We start from the raw sequence: 16,594 nt of genomic DNA on the forward strand, positions 1-16,594 counted from the left end.
TGCATTCTGTGCTTGCATGACATTCTGAGTGATATTGGGGATAGAAATTAATAACAACATAGACAAATAACTGTTTCCTAACTGCTCATGACAGAATTGCACAATCAGCCCCAGAGTGGTCATGATTTTCACTAGACACCAGTGAAAAGGAAATGGTACAAATATAAACATGTATGTGTGATTTTGCAGATTCTACTCAAATGTTAACAGAAACACTGCCACTAGAAGAATACGGTCTGTATATTTCTTTTAAAAAATCCAACAAAATCAAATTTCACACTGTCAGCTTTCAATTCAATGCAGACAATTCTTAGAAAGATAATCCTACATCAATCTTTTGCTTTGAAAGGGAACAATATCTATATCTATATCTATGGATATTTTAATTACAACAATAACAAATGAGGACTAAATTCTACCTGTTAGTTCATTAACACAATAGGAAAAACATAATTCGGGGAAATCGCAATTGAAAATACAGTGACAAGAAGAGGTATAAAATAGTACACACTTAAGTATGACACACTAATGACACAAATTGCTTCTTTATGTACTCTTCTACCCTTTATCATAGCTTTATTTTAATTTTTAGGGAAGCCTCCCAAAAGAAATAATTTATCATTTGTAAAAGCATAAATATGTATACAGACATACACAAAAATCTCTAGCATTTTAAACAAATCTTGAAATATACTTCTCCTCTCCTGCAAAAAGACTTTATTTAACATGAAAACAGGTAAGGGTAGACAAGAGAGAGTATGTCTTGACATACAGGTTAATTAGCATAGGGAATTCATTACCAGAAGATGTGGTAGCAGCAACTCATTTCATGGCTTTTTAAAAGGACTAGACAAATTCATAGAGAGTAGGTCTATCCATGGTTATTAGCCGTGATTTCTAGATCGAACCTCCAGGTTCAGAGGCAGTGTACCTCTAGGTACCAGTTGCTGTTGGACAAATAATAGGGGATAGCTTCACCATGCCTTGGTTTTAGCATTGCCAGCCAATGTTAAAGATAGAATGCTGGAGTTAATGGACCTTGGTCTGATCCAGCAAGGCATTTTTATGTTCTAAAGATGCACCACCATCCTGACATCCATTTCAGACTGTTTATTCCTTTTCTTTTTTTAAAGGCATCTCTGAGCTGTCAAAATAGCTCAGTAGAGAAAAACAAGCTTAGCTCTGTTAATGTTTCTAAAATTGCCTCTTTTCAGGTCAGCTCATATTTGTGAAGGAGAAACTGAACTCAACACATAAGGATTCAATAGTGATCTACCCCCCCCCCCAAAAAAAAATGCTGGGCCTTGCATGGGACCCTGATAACTGAATTGGAAGGATGCTAATTTTCCTATCCTGTGCTTACTAAACCCAGAAAAACAGGGATGGGGAAACTCTGGGAGATGTGGCTGTTCTGCTTAGGTTCATCTGCCTCACCCAGTGAACTCCTCCCCCCGACTCCAAGGGTAGGGCCAACAATGTGAACAAACTCCAAGCACCTTCCAGCAATGGTGGCCAAACCTCCCCTGCCTATTTATCTCTGGGGGAAATATTCCATGATAGAGGGAGCAGGTGGGTGTCTTCACCTCCCCCCCTCCCCTGGGACGGTTAATAGTATTGTTCCTCTTATATCAGTGGATCCCAATGGGAGTAGCCAGACCTTCAGGAGATCTCAGTGCCCCAGCACGATCTTTCTAGGTGTTACAATATATTCATCAATGGTATTCATAATACAATTAAGAACCTATAATATAATTTATTAAGTAATACAGTCAAGGAGTTAATACGTGTGTGTGGCCCTGAATTGATTTCCCCCCTATGGGTCCATGGCACTGATAGAAAACAGGGTTGTATCCAACCCTGACCATCTACCAGTGCAATGGAAACCACTGGTGGAATAGTTCCCCATCCCCTCTGCAGCCCCCAAATCTGCTCAGGAGTGAAGAGCAGGGAGAAGTCTGCTTGCGCAACATTGGATTTAACCCAGTTCCCCCACCCCTGCAATGAATAGTTAAGCCACTGATATCATCTCCAGGATATTTTCCTGCTGTGTGCTAAGGACCATACTGATGATTAAAGCAGCTTGGAGGTGGGGCTACAGCTCATCATGACAGATCAGATGCTTTGCATGGTTCAATTTTAGTAGCAGCTCAAGTTAAAGTATCTCAGGAGGCTGGGCTGGGCGATACGCCTGCCAAAGACCACAGAAAGAACTGGGCTGGATAGACCAATGAGCTGATTTAGTATAGACAGCTTTTTATACCTTAATTCAGCCTTCCTGAACCTGGCACCCTCCAGATGTGTTGGACTACAACTCCCATTAATTATGGGAGTTGTAGTCCAACACATCCGCAGATCACCAAGTTGGGGAAGGCTGCCTTAATTCTCTGATACATGCTTGAAATCTAGAATGAGGCTTGTTGCTGAATAATGTTTGCGAAGCTCAGCCTCAGGGTAAGGAGCGTCTGCCTCCACATTCTCATCTCCAAGGTGTTTTTGTTACTGACTTTGGAAGTCAAGCTCTCTCTTCCCTGGTTTTGAGGGAGGGAACTCAGATACCTTAACTCATGGGGTGGGTGAAATGCTGTATTTTTTAAAAAGAGATTCTTCATCTAAAAATAGCATTTACTCAAGTGAGTGTAGACCAAAATGTCATACAAAATACAAAGGATATTGAACAGTCTGGTGGGCAGGGAAGGGACAGTATGATATTCACCTTTACAGGTCAATTGAGTCAATCCCTACTTCAGCCACTTTGCACAGGGATTTTATATTGACATAAATAGCTTAATGAAGAACTCAGACTATTCTCTCCCCCCTCCTTGCCCCAAGTGTGCACAAGGCTGAATAGTAGAACTCGAAATGACTTTTGCCTCATTGATTTTCTTGTCAAGAGTCCTGCAAAGTTTGAGCCTACCAGAGTAAAATTATATGCTACAGTTCCCAGGTAGTTTGCCTTCTTCTCTAAGAGGAGGCTGCTTCTGGGGAAATATCCATTCCCTCTTTATTCAGCTCAAAGGAAATAGGACATTTGGCAGCATTTGTGGTTGGTTTGGATTTGTAACAAGGGACAGCATTATAGAAAAAAGCCCACACTGAAAATTTTAAAACCTACAATAGCTAAAATGTTTTCCGTGTCACAAGTTACACTACACAGACTACAGAAGTGCAGGGGCATGAGCTGCTGATTTTAAGTTGTTTGTGTGTGCATGTGAGTATATGTGTGGCACCGAGAGTTTAATTAAACAAATTTTGAAAGTGCTTATAAAAATCGGCTAGAAATGAATAGTTCTGTATCTGCAGGTCATTTCAATATTTCAGTGTCTCTATCTGCAACCTCTTCATGTGATTTTATCTTGAGGTATGCAAGAGCATTTTCGAAATACATGCTTTTCACGTATAAAAGAGCTGCATTTTGCTTTGATTCTCCTTTGTTTAAGAAAAGTGAGCAAATCCTTTCAAACAGGTGTTGTTCTCCTGTTGACCATGTTGATATGAAGTCCTTCTTTGAGTTCCTTTTGAAGGAAATTGTGGACTTGAAGAAACCCAGCATCGTGTTCCATATTGTAACTTGCGGCTGTGGTGACCTTCAAGGGTTCCCTGGACAGCGTGTACATGGAGATTTCATTCATGGGAATAGAACCTGCCATTTTCATGCCAACCGGAGAAACATCCCTGGATGGAGAAGGCTCTGTAGATCGAGAACTTGATCTGGACCTCCTCCTCCTATATCTATAGCTTGGCATCCTGGCATAAGGGGAAGAGGAAGAAGTCTTAAGGAAATCCCTCTTGGCCTTAAACCTCAGTTCTTTGTTTTTTTCAATATAAATGTTCACAGCTAGAACTCCAACTGTTTCTGCCACAATGAAAGACAAGGCTCCAAAATAAAAAGACCAGCCATAGTTGTACTGGTTCTTTTTGTCTTCATCCCGCTTGTCACTAGGATCACCTGCATTGCTGGATATGTAGACGATAATTCCTATTATGTTACTTAATCCTAGAAAGAAGGAGGGAAAATAGTCTGGTTAGGGGAATGGCTCCCAAATGAATGATCATGATTGTAATCACTAGGGTCGGATAAGATATAGTCAAGCAATATAGGAATGGCCATCTGTTGCAAACTAGATATCCCAGCTAGGCTATATAGCATCTTACTTTGAAGTATCTAAATAAACCTCTGGGTACTGGCTGAGATGGTTTCCACAGTTCTTCAGGCAGATGCCATCACAGATACTCTTCTGGACTAACTCTAGTGCTAAAACTAAGAAGCTTCAGAGTTTATTTAGCACAGACATGTATATGTAGTCCTATTACCAAGTTCTCAGGGCAGCTTAGAGCAAGAATAAAAGTAAATTAAAAATGCAAACAATCAAACAGGTCAGTTATGAAACATGTAAAAGCAGCAGCATAAAAACAAGTGGCAAACATAAAACTAATTAGACCTGGAGTAGCTTAAAAGTCCTGGGGAAATGAAGAGGTCTTTGCCTGGCACCAAAAGTACATCAAGCTAGGTGGCAAATAGACCTCTCTGGGAAGATGTTCCACAACTGAGGTGCCACCACTGGGCCCTTTCCCCAGTAGCCAGTCATTGCATATCAGTGGTGGGTCCACCCAAAGAAGAGCCTCAGAAGACGATCTTAAGACACATGTGGACCATGGAGACAGGTGATCCTGCAGGTATCCTGATCCCAATATATGGAAGGCTGTAATGGTCAAAACCAGCACTTTGAACTGGCCTTGGAAATGGACTGGGATCAAATATTCTGCATTGCCTTGAGCTATGTGTTCACAGTGCAAGCTCTGAAAATAGGTTATGTTCATCTCTGAAACGTACACACCACAATACAACATGGAACATATGATGGAAGATATGACACTATAAGCCTGTGGCTAAGGAATATGGGTTTGACTACAACTCCCAGAATCCCTGACCACTAGCCACAGTGGTGGGGCTGATGGGAGTTGTAGTCCAAAATATCTGGAGGGCACAAGGTTGCCCACTTCTGAACTAACTGCTTAGTTCCAATTGATATGGGACATTTAGCCCTACCTCTACATTACTGTCTGTCCCTCATTGCACCCTTAGGGTTGTCAGGTCACAACGCTGCAGTGACTGGAGAAGCCACAAGTGGCCGAATTCTTCTTCTATATCACTGTTAAAGGTACAGCAAACCTATGCTTCCTGGCCAAGTCCTGAGCCCTCCAAACCATGAGCGCATGCCAACTTACTCCTTTGCTCATTTGCCACTTCTCTTTTCAATTCCCTGTCTCCTCTGCCCTTAAACATCCTCCCCTTCCCTCAGGTTTCCAATTCTCAATCCACTGACCACTCTGTGTCCTCCTTTCATCCACCTTGCCTCTGGTTTCCTTGCACTTTAGCTTAACCCATAAAAGTCTCTTAGGGCCCACATGTGGACCTCAGCAGAACTGGAGGAGTAGATCTCATCAATTTCCATTCATACATCTCAAATGCAGGAAGGTTGAAGTATAAGTTGGCAAAGCAATTTTTCTGTATCCAAAACCCAGCGAAGACTACACCTTCAGAACATAATGCCACTGTCCTATCATGCTCCCTCACATGTGGGGCAGGATCAACTCTTATGATGGCTGGAACTACTGCATGATAGTCTTGCCCTTTGCGATTTACATCACAGGCCAGCTATGATCAATAAAGCATTTCCCATGATGTAAAGCACTACCCATCAAATATAAGCAAGGAGATTTTGTGTCTTGATGGCCACCATATAAATGGGTTGTTTGAATCCACCCATTTTTTCTGAACTTCTGGGGTCTTGTCATGGTGGAGTCTGACAGAACTGAAGAGTAGGCAGGGGGAAGGAAGAATGCAGAACACCCACCCTCACTGCTCATCCTCTCCAGTGCTCTCCTTCCCTGCATTTCTGAGGTCTCCTTTCACCCAGCCATGGCAGGCATGGGCTACTTCAAACCTCTGGTACATCAGGAAGAGGGAGGAAGGCAGAAGGGTCTGTATCATACATGGAACCATGTGGCTTCCTCTCCCCAGCCACACTTGTTAGGAGTACTCCAAATGCAGTACTGCTGGGGAAAGGGAAGTAGTGTAACAGTCTGCCGTCTCTTTCCACCCACCACAACCACAGCTTCATGATAGCAACAAGTGCTTGGAGTGGATGCTTTCATTGTTCTATGGCAATGGTTTGCAAACTATGTTCTTCTAGGAAACCCTGGAAGCATATCAAGGGTTCCTCAGTGAGAAAATAAATAGTGGAAGATAACGCTTCCCTGGATGTTAGTTTCTTGAGCTCTACCAAGCTTCCCTATAACACACAGTTACTCAGGGCTATTGGTACTGGATGGGTTCTAAAGCTCATTCCCACTTCACACAGGGCAATGGTGACACCCTGGCTGGTGCCCCATGTAAACAAAGTATTATCTATTTTATTTTAATTTTGTATATTTATATCATGCACATCAAATAATTAACAGGGCAGCATACAAGGAAAACAAGGAATACAAAAACAGTTAAAATACATAATTAACAACAACATATTTAAAACCAGTGTAAAATCATAGGGAAGAGATAAAAAAAAGATTTGAAGCTAAAAGGAAAGGCTAGAGGAAATGAAATGGTCTTGCCTGGTACTGGAATTACATTAACATTTGTACCAGGTGTGCCTCCCTGAGAAGAGTATCTCAGAATCAAGGTGCCACCACTGAAAAGGACCTTTCTTTGAGTAAGTCCCAGAATTCTCTGCAGCGACCGGGGATTCCATGACAGGTGTTCAAGGGTTCCTCAACAAATGAGCTAATGTGCAAAAGATTCCCTAAATCAGAAAGTTTGAAAAATGCTGCTATAGGCAGAGGAGTGGCAAAGGGGCAGTCTTTACATTGCTCCTGTGCCCTCATTGGTCATGTCCACCCAAAGGCAGTGTCTAATTGGTTCGGATTGCTGCTACTCAGAGGGGTGGGGAGTTCTTTTAAAATGGCACATTGTGAGGCTTGCAGACCCACCTGGCCAGCTGCCATAGTGCTTCCTTTTGCCAGAGGGACTGGGCTTGGAGGAGGAGGAGGAGCTGCCACTTTGTTCAGGGGATTGTTTGGTGGCCCTCCCAGAACACAGGACCCCAGACCTGTGTCCTGTGGTCCAGCCCTGGCAGTGCCACTGTCTCTAGGGAGTATCCTCTTGAACAAACAGGTATATATTTGCCATTGCCTAAATCCTGCATGAGGTATACCAGATATTTATTGTGCCTTATAAGGTTTTCCTGAGAAGCAAGTGCTGCTTGCCTTTAAGTGGTTCAATGGTGCCAATACAAAAACAGTTACCCAGGGGAAGCTCTCAACCGCTTCCCTTCTCTACACATAGTGCATCCTATTCACACCCACCTTCTGTGAGCGAACAGCATAGGGAAGGCCATATAGAAATTTGACCCCTAGAGAAGGTGGTACAGTAAAACTTTGCAAACTGGACTCTTCCACAGAAAATATTTTCTCTGGGAGATCTTCTGCCACCTTGCAAAAGATTGTATTAGCTTCCTGTGGCTGGTGCATAAAAGGTGGGCAGCATGGGGGCAGCCCTGCCACCGGTGGGGCAGCACCAAAGGGGGTCACCACTTTTGGGGTGAACGAAGTCCAGGGCCATCTGGTCTGTTGGACAGAGGGGAAGAGGGAAGGGACTAGCTGTACACCTGCCTTCTTGTGTATATAGAGTGTTATTAGACATACCATTATGCCTGCTGGTAGGCAACTGAGCGTCCTCTCCCATGGAGTGGAGCCAAATGAGCCCCCTGCTTTCCCAGGGTATTGTGGGTGATGAAATGCATGGGATGTCAACAAGAGTGATGTTGATGGAAAACTTGAAACAAGTCCGATTGAACACGGGCTCATCTGAAAGCCTACTTTGTGGCAATGAGGATGGTGAAGAAACTGTACTTCTCCACCACCATTGCATCTGCTCAGAGTTACCCAGCAGAGGGTTTTTTGTGTGGTCAGAAGTTTGTTACACTCTGGCCCACAAGAAGAGATGGACCACTCGATAGCCCACTATGGTGACCAATTTCTGTGACATTTTGCAGATAAAATCAATTGTATGTGTGCCGACTTGGATGCCATAGTTGATACATATCTGGTGGATGTAACTTTGGCTCCTGCTTGTCCAGTTATAATGGATACTTTTAAATTTGTACAGCCTGAGGATGTGGACAGGATCCCTGGAGAGGTGAGGCCTACTGCTTGTGTGCTGGACCCTTGCCCTTCCTGGCTTGTAAAAGCAGCTAGGGGGGACAGGCTAAATGGGTAAGGGTAGTGGTGAATGTCTCTTTATGGCATTTATGGTGTGATTCCGCCTTGCCTAAAGGAGGTGATGGTAAGACCTTTGTTAAAACAACAACAACACCCTGCCCGAACCCTACTGTATTGGTCTCTGATATTCTATTCTTGGGCAAGATGGTGGAGTGTGTGGTGGCTTCTCAGCTTCAGGGATTTCTGGATGAGATGAATTATCTAGATCCATTTCAATCTGGCTTCAGGCCTGGATATAGGACAGAGACTGCTTTGGTCGCCTTGGTGGACGAACTACACCGGGAACTGAACATGGGGAGTGTGTCCCTGTTTGTTCTGTTGGACCTTTTGGCAACTTCGATACCATCGACCATGGTATCATTCTGAGGCCTATGTCTGAGGTGGGACTGGGAGGCTCTGTTATATTCTTGGAGAGGCCATCTGAGAAGGTGGTGCTGGGGGATTCCTGTTTGACACCATTGGCCTGTGGTGTCCTTCAGAGTTCAATTTAACCGCTGTACTAGTTAACATATACGTGAAACCGCTGGGAGAGGTTGTCCAGAGTTTTGAGGTTTGGTGTCACCAGTATGCTGATGACACCCAAGTCTATCTCTCCTTTCCATGTAAATCCAAGGAAGCTGTTCTGGTTCTAAAGTGGTGCCTGATGTTGGTAATGGACTAGATGAGGGCAGACAACTGAAGCTAAATCCAGACAAGACAGAGGTGCTTTTGATCAGCTGAAAGGCAGATCTGGGAATAGGGATCGGATCTGGTCTGATCTGGTCATGCATGCCTTAGTCGCATCCTGTTTGGACTACTGTAACACACTGTATATGGGGCTGCCTTCGAAAACTGTTCAGAAACTTCAGCTGGTCTAGAATGCTGCAGTCAGACTATTGGCTGGGGCTGGTTACAGGGAGCATGTGACTCCCTCATTACAGAAGTTCCACTGTCCACCAGTCTGTTTCAAGGCAGAATTCAAAGTGCTGGTTATGATCTAGAAAGCCCTATATGACTTGGGACCAGGCTATCTGAAAGACCGCCTTCTCCCATAGGAGTCTGCCCGGTTCTTAACATCTTCTGGAGAGGCCCTTCTTTGGAGACCACCACCATCAGAGGCACATTTGATGGCGAGCTGAGAGAGGGCTTTTTTGGTGACTGCTCCCAGGCTGTGGAACTCCCTCCCAAGGGAGGTTTGGTTCCCTTCCTCTCTGCTGTGTTTCCACTGGCAGGCAAAAACAACTTTATTCAAGAAGGCCTTTGGCCTGTAAGTGGGTCTGGTGGATTGGGTGCTGTTTTTTTTTTTTTTTAATGTTCTGTAACTGTTATATTTTTATTGTATTTCAATGTATGGTTCTATTGTTTTAAACAATTTTAATTGTGCCCGTAAGCTGCCTTGGGTGCCAGTTTTTGATAGAAAGGTGGGGTACAAATCTAAATTAATTAATTAATACAATGGAGAAAAGAGCCCCTTGCCCATCCCATCTTGGAGATCCCAGAGGAGAAAGCCAAGCCCAGATGTTCAGGCACCTTGTGGGGGATGACAAGAAATAACACCCTGTTTTTATGTGTGTCAGTAACTTCTGTTAAGAAGACAGGAGTTACATAATTATCAAGGGAGATTTTTCAAGCCCTCGGCAATTGGAGGTGATGCTTGTACACCCACGCTATGTTTGTAAAAAGGCCTGTGTTTCTCCTCCCCACCCAAATCCAATAGCAAGTACTAGCTTCCCATTGTGCTGGTGGTCACTCCTGTTAGTGCAATGTGTTTAGTGCTGACAAATTGCCAGCATTGGATGTTGTGCATAGGGTTGGATCCAGACTTGGCCCTCTGCAAACAGAAGGGCTCCTTCTACTGAAATAGGGAGCTAAGATCCAGCAGAGGCTTCCTGCTGGAAGAAGGGAGTGCAGTGGTGATTTTTCTCCATTTTCCCCTTCTCCCTGAACCCCCAGTGCCACTGAAAACATGTGGGAAGCATGTGCTGGGGGCTGCACGGGGAATTGGAGAAAATTGCCATCCCACCTCTTCTGTGCCAGCAAATTCTGCTGAGCCCAGGTCTGGATCCAACCGATGGTAAATAAATACATTTCTGATACAATTTGTGGGTCATCATCCCTCCTCCCCCATTACCAGTTTAAAAACTTAGAGACGGAACTTGAAGAAAGTTAAAAAGGTGATTACAGGCAATGATGACCTACCTGCTGCAACAAAAAGTATCCCAGCACTGAGGATAATGTTATTCTTGCTGCTGTAAATCCTTCCAGCTCCAATGCAGAGCCCTCCCAGTAATAGTAATATTGTGCTTAGGATAGGAAATACACTGGAGGCACGGACGATACCTGGGAGATGGGAAGAGAGAAAAAACAAGAACGATGACAGCTGATTATCAGTTGTGCCATCTCTTTACAGAAATAGAATTTTGTGGCAATTAAAAAGTAAATCCCAATGCATGGCAGCAATGTATTATTAAGATTTATACTCAGCCCTTCAAACACATTATCAGGTTGGCTTACCATAAAGTATTAAAAACCATAAAATAACTAATACATTCAAACATGCTAAAAACAGCAAATCTATAAAAGCAGTATCAAAATAATATGACAGTAAAGCAAATCTAGACAAGTGTAAACGCCTGATACGATGTATTTACATACATACTTGGGGGTGTGAAAGGGGACCCCTGAATAATGGGTGTAACAAAGAAAAAGTCTCCACAAAAGCAATATGGCTTCCATTTGCTTTTCTTACGTGTTTTGAAATTTTGGCTGGAAAATTTGGGGTTATTACCATAATCAGCTTTCCAAAGCCACTGTGTGTGGAAACATATTCTGACAAGCTACCAGCTAAAGAGGTTATAAAGAATAACCTACGAATTAATGCAGGGAAGAGCAATGAAAAATGCATGAGCAGGCTACTGACCGTGTAATGCCACACAAGTACCACTACGAGCAGTCATTTGGTAAATGCAAATTTGGGTAATTAAGCCCACTGACTCTTTGACAGCTGTCCTGGAAACTGCCCCACCTCACCTATTCATCTCCTGCGCAGAAGTAATACAGCCACAGCACCCTGGGTTTTTGGAAGGAAGATGTTCAGAAGAGTGTAAATAAGTAGCATTTGGTTGTGATCCCCCCCCCCCAGCTCTCTGAAGTGTAATTGGGATCCTTCGTCACTCATTCATTTACCACGTTTATTTATTTACTCATGCAGGATCTTTTTGTTCTCAACTACAAAATTCTATTCAGTCGCTGTGTTTTTCGAAGACCGTTTTCTGCCTTCGAGAGAATTCTACAGTGGCACTGTGGCTGCTGTGCCGGGCAGGTGATGAGGTGGGGGGTGGCGGCAAAAGGGCACAGGTGAAAGCAAAAGAAAATGGAGGTGATCAAAGGAGAGGAGAGAGGGAGAATACAGACAAAGGAGAAAAAGAAAAAGAAACTGTAGTGAGGACTGCGGATACTGGAAAGGTTGGCAGAGGGCAAGTCAGCACCTTTGAAAGATGAGAGAAAATAGACATCAACCCTAGGAATTGTACTTTAACAAGAGAGAGAGAGAGCGATACTCTGAGGATATTCTGAAGTTTGTTCGCAATTTCTTTTTGGTGGGTTCTACCATAGGGCAATAACTGGCATTTTCTTCTCTATTACCCTAAAAGGTAAACTGCAGTCACCCCAGTAAATGCTCACTGTCTCTCAAGTGTATCACCTCAGGCCAGTGCTAAGGGGAAGACTCACAGCCACCTAGAGGCTAAGCAGCAGTTATATCTGGGTTCAGCATTCCAGGGGTAAAATGCATTGTTACACAAGGCCCAGGAGTATTTTCGAATGGCTGAAAATTACCCTGGAGTAGCTTCACAAAGGAACTCTTTTATCCCTTGTTTATTTCTTATATAGAAAGACAGAAATTACTGTGTACAATAATGTTTGTTAAGCAAAAATCCACATGTGCCATCTTTCCACATGTTCACAGAATATACCTAGGTAGGTAGGTAGGTAGGTAGGTAGAGTATAGATTTCTACGGAGCAGGTTGCTTTATACTGAGTCAGACCCTGGGTCCATCTAGCCCAGTATTGCCTTCACTGACTGGCAGTGGCTCTCCATTGTTTCAGGCAGAAATTTATCCAACCCTACTTGGAGATGCTGGGAATTGAACCTGGGACTTTCTGCATGCAAAGCAGGTGCTCCACCACTGAGCTACAGCCCCTCCAGTACGCAGAGGCATTCAGACTGTTCCACACAACATGCAACACTGTTCAAGGAGTGCCCCCACTCCCCAAGATGTTTCCATTTAGGCCAGGTTTCATTAGTGCACAAAAGCCCTCTTTGGGCATTAAAAAATCCTAAACATGGAGGGAGGACAAGGATGGAGAGAGGTTGTAACCACATTCAGCAGGACGCAGGTACAGTGCTCTGTGCAACAGGGAGGCAGTAGGGCCTCCACAGTTAGGGCTTTTGATTGCTTGAAGAGGGCTGAATACCAAAGACAGTTAGGCCCACTCTTGCACTGAATTTGTATTGATTTTGCCTGTGTGAAACTGCCTAAATTAAAACGAACTTAGGGCACAATCCTATCAGGATAGGAGACTGCCTCTGAACTCGGAGGCGACTGCCTGTCCAGTGCAGGGCAGGAGAAGCGCGGAGCAGATCATCCCCTCTGCACTTCAGCCCCCCTGCATTTATGGCTAGACAGCTGATTTCAGCTGTCTAGCTGTGGGGCCTCACAGCGAGGGAAGCAGCAGCCAGATGACACATAGGATGTGTCGTACCAGCATTTCCAACTTCCCCGCCCTGGCACACCCCCCCAGCATGACCCGTTTTTGCTGCTCTGCGCTCCTCTTCCGAACACGGAGTGTAGGGCCATTCCGTTCTGTCTACGAGGCAGTGCAGGAGGGGGTGGAGGTCAGTTCTCAGGGAACCAACATATCCTATGGTCGTCTTAGGGGTGGACAAAAGTCACTTACCTGTCGTCGAAGCTTGTTCGCGGTGGGGGGGAGGCGCTTCGCTGCTCCCCCCGCGAAGTTCAGGCCGGGGGGGAGGCTTCCCACCTCGCCCTGGCCGAAATTCAGGCCAGGGGGGAGGCTTCCCGCCTCGCCCCGGTCGAAATTCAGGCTGGGGAGGAGGCTTCCCGCCTCGCCCGCCGCGAACTCGAAAGTTTAAAAAAACAACAACAAACGCCCCCCTTATAGGCTACGTGATGATTAACGTAGCCTATCACGGCTAGATCTGCAAAGTCAGCCGTGATAGGCTACGTTAATTGTCACGTAGCCTATCAGGGGGCGTTTTTTTCTTTTTCTTTTATTGGAATGGCAGCGGCGGCAGCCGGTCGAAAGACCGGCTGCCGCTCCCGCCCCGCACAAACACCCGCCGAACCGCCGGCCGGACCCGCCGCCGGGAGGGACATTCGGCGAAGGTAAGTCCCGTCCCGGGGGGGGTGCGGAAGATTTCTCCCCGAAACTTGTTCGGGGGGCCGAACACGTTGGCGCTCGGCCCCCCGAAGTTTCGGGGAGAAATTCTCCGCCATCCCTAGGTTGTCTAGCCGCTGACTAGTGGCCATAGGATTGCACCCTTAATGGCTGGAAGGATGAGTGCTCTGAAGTAAATTCATTCAGAGAAAAAGAATTCATCTGAAATGAGAGAGAGAGAGAGAGAGAGGTGAAATCCTGTTTATCTCAAGAAGTTATTGCCGGACTTCCGGTTTGGGGCCATGTCGCTCTGGCTGCGTTCTGCGGAGTCTCCGCGGGATGCTATCTCAAACAGCTTTTAAAAGGTTGAAAAACCTTTTCAAGAGCAGCATTTGGATGAAATCTTGGAAGAGCAGCTTGTTTTGCGAAGCAGCAGAAGGGTTGATCTCCAGGGTACCCTGCCAGAGCTTAGACGTTGCTCAAAGTTGTTTTGAAACTCCTATATCATTAGGAGCACACAGGGCTGACAAGTTCCAAATGTAGTTATTACTGTTTATGGACTAAGAAATAGCAACAATATTTGAGGACCTGCAAGATCTGTTTGAAGGGAAGGATGGCTACATCAAGGAGGAAAAAAGGAGCAGGATCTCCACCGACCCCCCCTATACCTCCCAAGGCAAAGGCTCCAAGAAGTGAAGGAAATACAGGGGAGTTGCTTGCTCTGATAAAAACTTTGTCTTCGCAATGTGCTGAACAGGCTAAGAGGCTGGATACAATTCAAAATTCCATCACCACCCTGCAAGGGGCTGTGGACTTAATTAACACTTCTTGGCAAAAAATGGAGGCGAAGGTTAACGAGCTGCAAGATCAGGCTTCACAAGCTTTTAATAACAATTTCTCTGTCAGAATCTCCCAACTTGAGGCTTTCATGCGCAAATGTACCTACTATTGGTATCAAAGATCTACCTACTGATGTAAATTTGTCTACTTTTGTAGATAAGCTTCTGCAGGAGATACTCCCTGTGTCATCTGATTATTTACTTGATATTGAGCAGGCATTCTGTGCGCCAAATGCCAAAGGGACTGGTTATATGATTATAGTCCAATTTGCAAGAATCTCCACAAAAAAATTATATCCTGCATTTGGCAAGAGGGGGCAAAAGTCTTTTTTGGGGATCAAAACAAGATAAAGTTACGTTATTTCCGGATTACACTAAAGAAGTTGCTGATAAAAGGCGGCAATTTACCAAGGCAAAAAACCTGGCAAAACAAATGAACTTACAATATTATTTAAAATATCCTGCTACATTTTGCATTTTTTCTGAAGGTCAGATGAAGAAGTTTCTAAATCACAAAATGGCAGAGGCGGGCTAATTGGAAAAACACGTGAGACTTCTGTTCGAGCCCCATGAACTGGAATTTATAAACATGTTTTGTCAACTGGCTATGTTTAGTCTGTAAGATCCAGGCTAGGCCAGAGATAATTGCTCATATATATCTGGCTTTTCTCTCTCTCTCTTTTCTTTTAAATCCTTTCTCTTTAAAATGGATATGATATACTGTACTTAAATCTACTGTCTGAGGGTGTATAGAAATGTGCACACTCAGTTATATATCTAGTACAAAATACATTAGTGATTGTTGTAAGGTTGATTTTAAGCTTTATCTTAAGCTGTTATATAACAGTAAAAAAATTATTAGTGATATGTTATTATTATTACTTATCCTTTTTAATTTCCTTCCTTTTTATTATTATTACTAACATTATTATGAGACTTTGGTTAGTAATATTTTTGGCTGGTTAAATTGTTAAGTTCTACTATTATATGTTAACTGAAGGGCAATATATGGTTACTGGAAATGAATCGTAGGCCTGCTTCCTTGCTATAAGACTGATGATATGATATTGAAATGTAAGGTTGATTATCTATGCAGTACTGAATTGTAATATTGCCAATGTTATAGGTATAACTTTTAAGTAGAATGGTATTTGAAGTTTGTGTGTAATGGAGTTTAAATTTAATCCTTTTAAGTAACTTCTTAAATATTTTTTCATTTTCTTTCTTTCTTTCTTTCTTACTTTCTTCTTCTTTTGTTTTCTTTTTTTTCTCTTTTTCGTTACTGCTGTGTCCTCCTAAGAATACTGTACTGTTGGGAAACTATAGATAATGATTAGGTTGTTGGTACTGTTTATTTCATTTATAAAGATAAAAAATAGAATAAAAAGTCTATATATAAAAAAATTATTGCCAAAATGTTGTGACTGAGATGCACGTAACATGCTTAAAATCACACTGGAGGCTCTGGAGGTTCTGATTCGTGTTCTACAGTGCAAGCCTATACATGTTTACTCAGAAGTAAGGCCACTATGTTCAATGGGGCATGCTCCCAGGAAAGTGTTCGTAGGAATGCAGCCTTAGTCAGGGGTAAATAATCCTGTTGTTCCTCCTGGTAGCAAGACAATAGGCCAAATACACTGAGAGATATTATGAATCTTTAGTTAAAAGTGCAATGTGGGGCACAAATCTTTAAATACACAAAGTTCCACTTGTGTAGATATTACAACTCTACTGGTGATGGGCTGGATCCAGAAACGTTCTTCCATCCATAGAAGGCTACCATTTGCTGAATGGGACTTCCCACATCCTCCGCCCCACCCCCACAGCCCCCTGCACACCCTTCAAATTTGGGGTGGCGGAGGGTGTTCTTTCTTTCTTTAAAATATTTCTTGGTCACCTTTCAGGGAAGGAGCCCTCTCAAGGCAGCATACCACAGTAAAACTCAGAATAAAAACCAATGCGGTATTAAAAATGGTAACAACGCAGTAAAAACAGCAATGCAAACAGCAACAGCAGCAAACATTACAAAGAAAAGCAAACACCAGCATAAAATAAAACTTACAATAGACAACTGCAGCCACAACCCAGCCCAATAAATC

At 43.7% G+C, this 16,594-nt stretch overlaps 1 protein-coding gene across 1 annotated transcript in view; it reads right to left on the reverse strand.

Moving 5' to 3' along the window:
- Positions 1–3,455: 3,455 nt before the first annotated feature.
- The window catches only part of CACNG4 (calcium voltage-gated channel auxiliary subunit gamma 4), a 101,723-nt gene continuing 88,584 nt past the window's right edge, over positions 3,456–16,594 (reverse strand). The window contains exons 3-4 of the mRNA XM_084837481.1: positions 10,456–10,596; positions 3,456–3,994 (exon numbers count right to left, since the gene is read on the reverse strand). Of these exons, the coding sequence (XP_084693607.1) occupies positions 3,456–3,994; positions 10,456–10,596 (680 nt within the window). The remainder of the gene's footprint in view (positions 3,995–10,455; positions 10,597–16,594) is intronic.

The sequence above is a fragment of the Heloderma suspectum genome, chromosome 2 (genome assembly GCF_057233095.1).
Source record: "Heloderma suspectum isolate Gila_16-S chromosome 2, 16-S_ref, whole genome shotgun sequence".
Taxonomy (NCBI): domain Eukaryota; kingdom Metazoa; phylum Chordata; class Lepidosauria; order Squamata; family Helodermatidae; genus Heloderma; species Heloderma suspectum.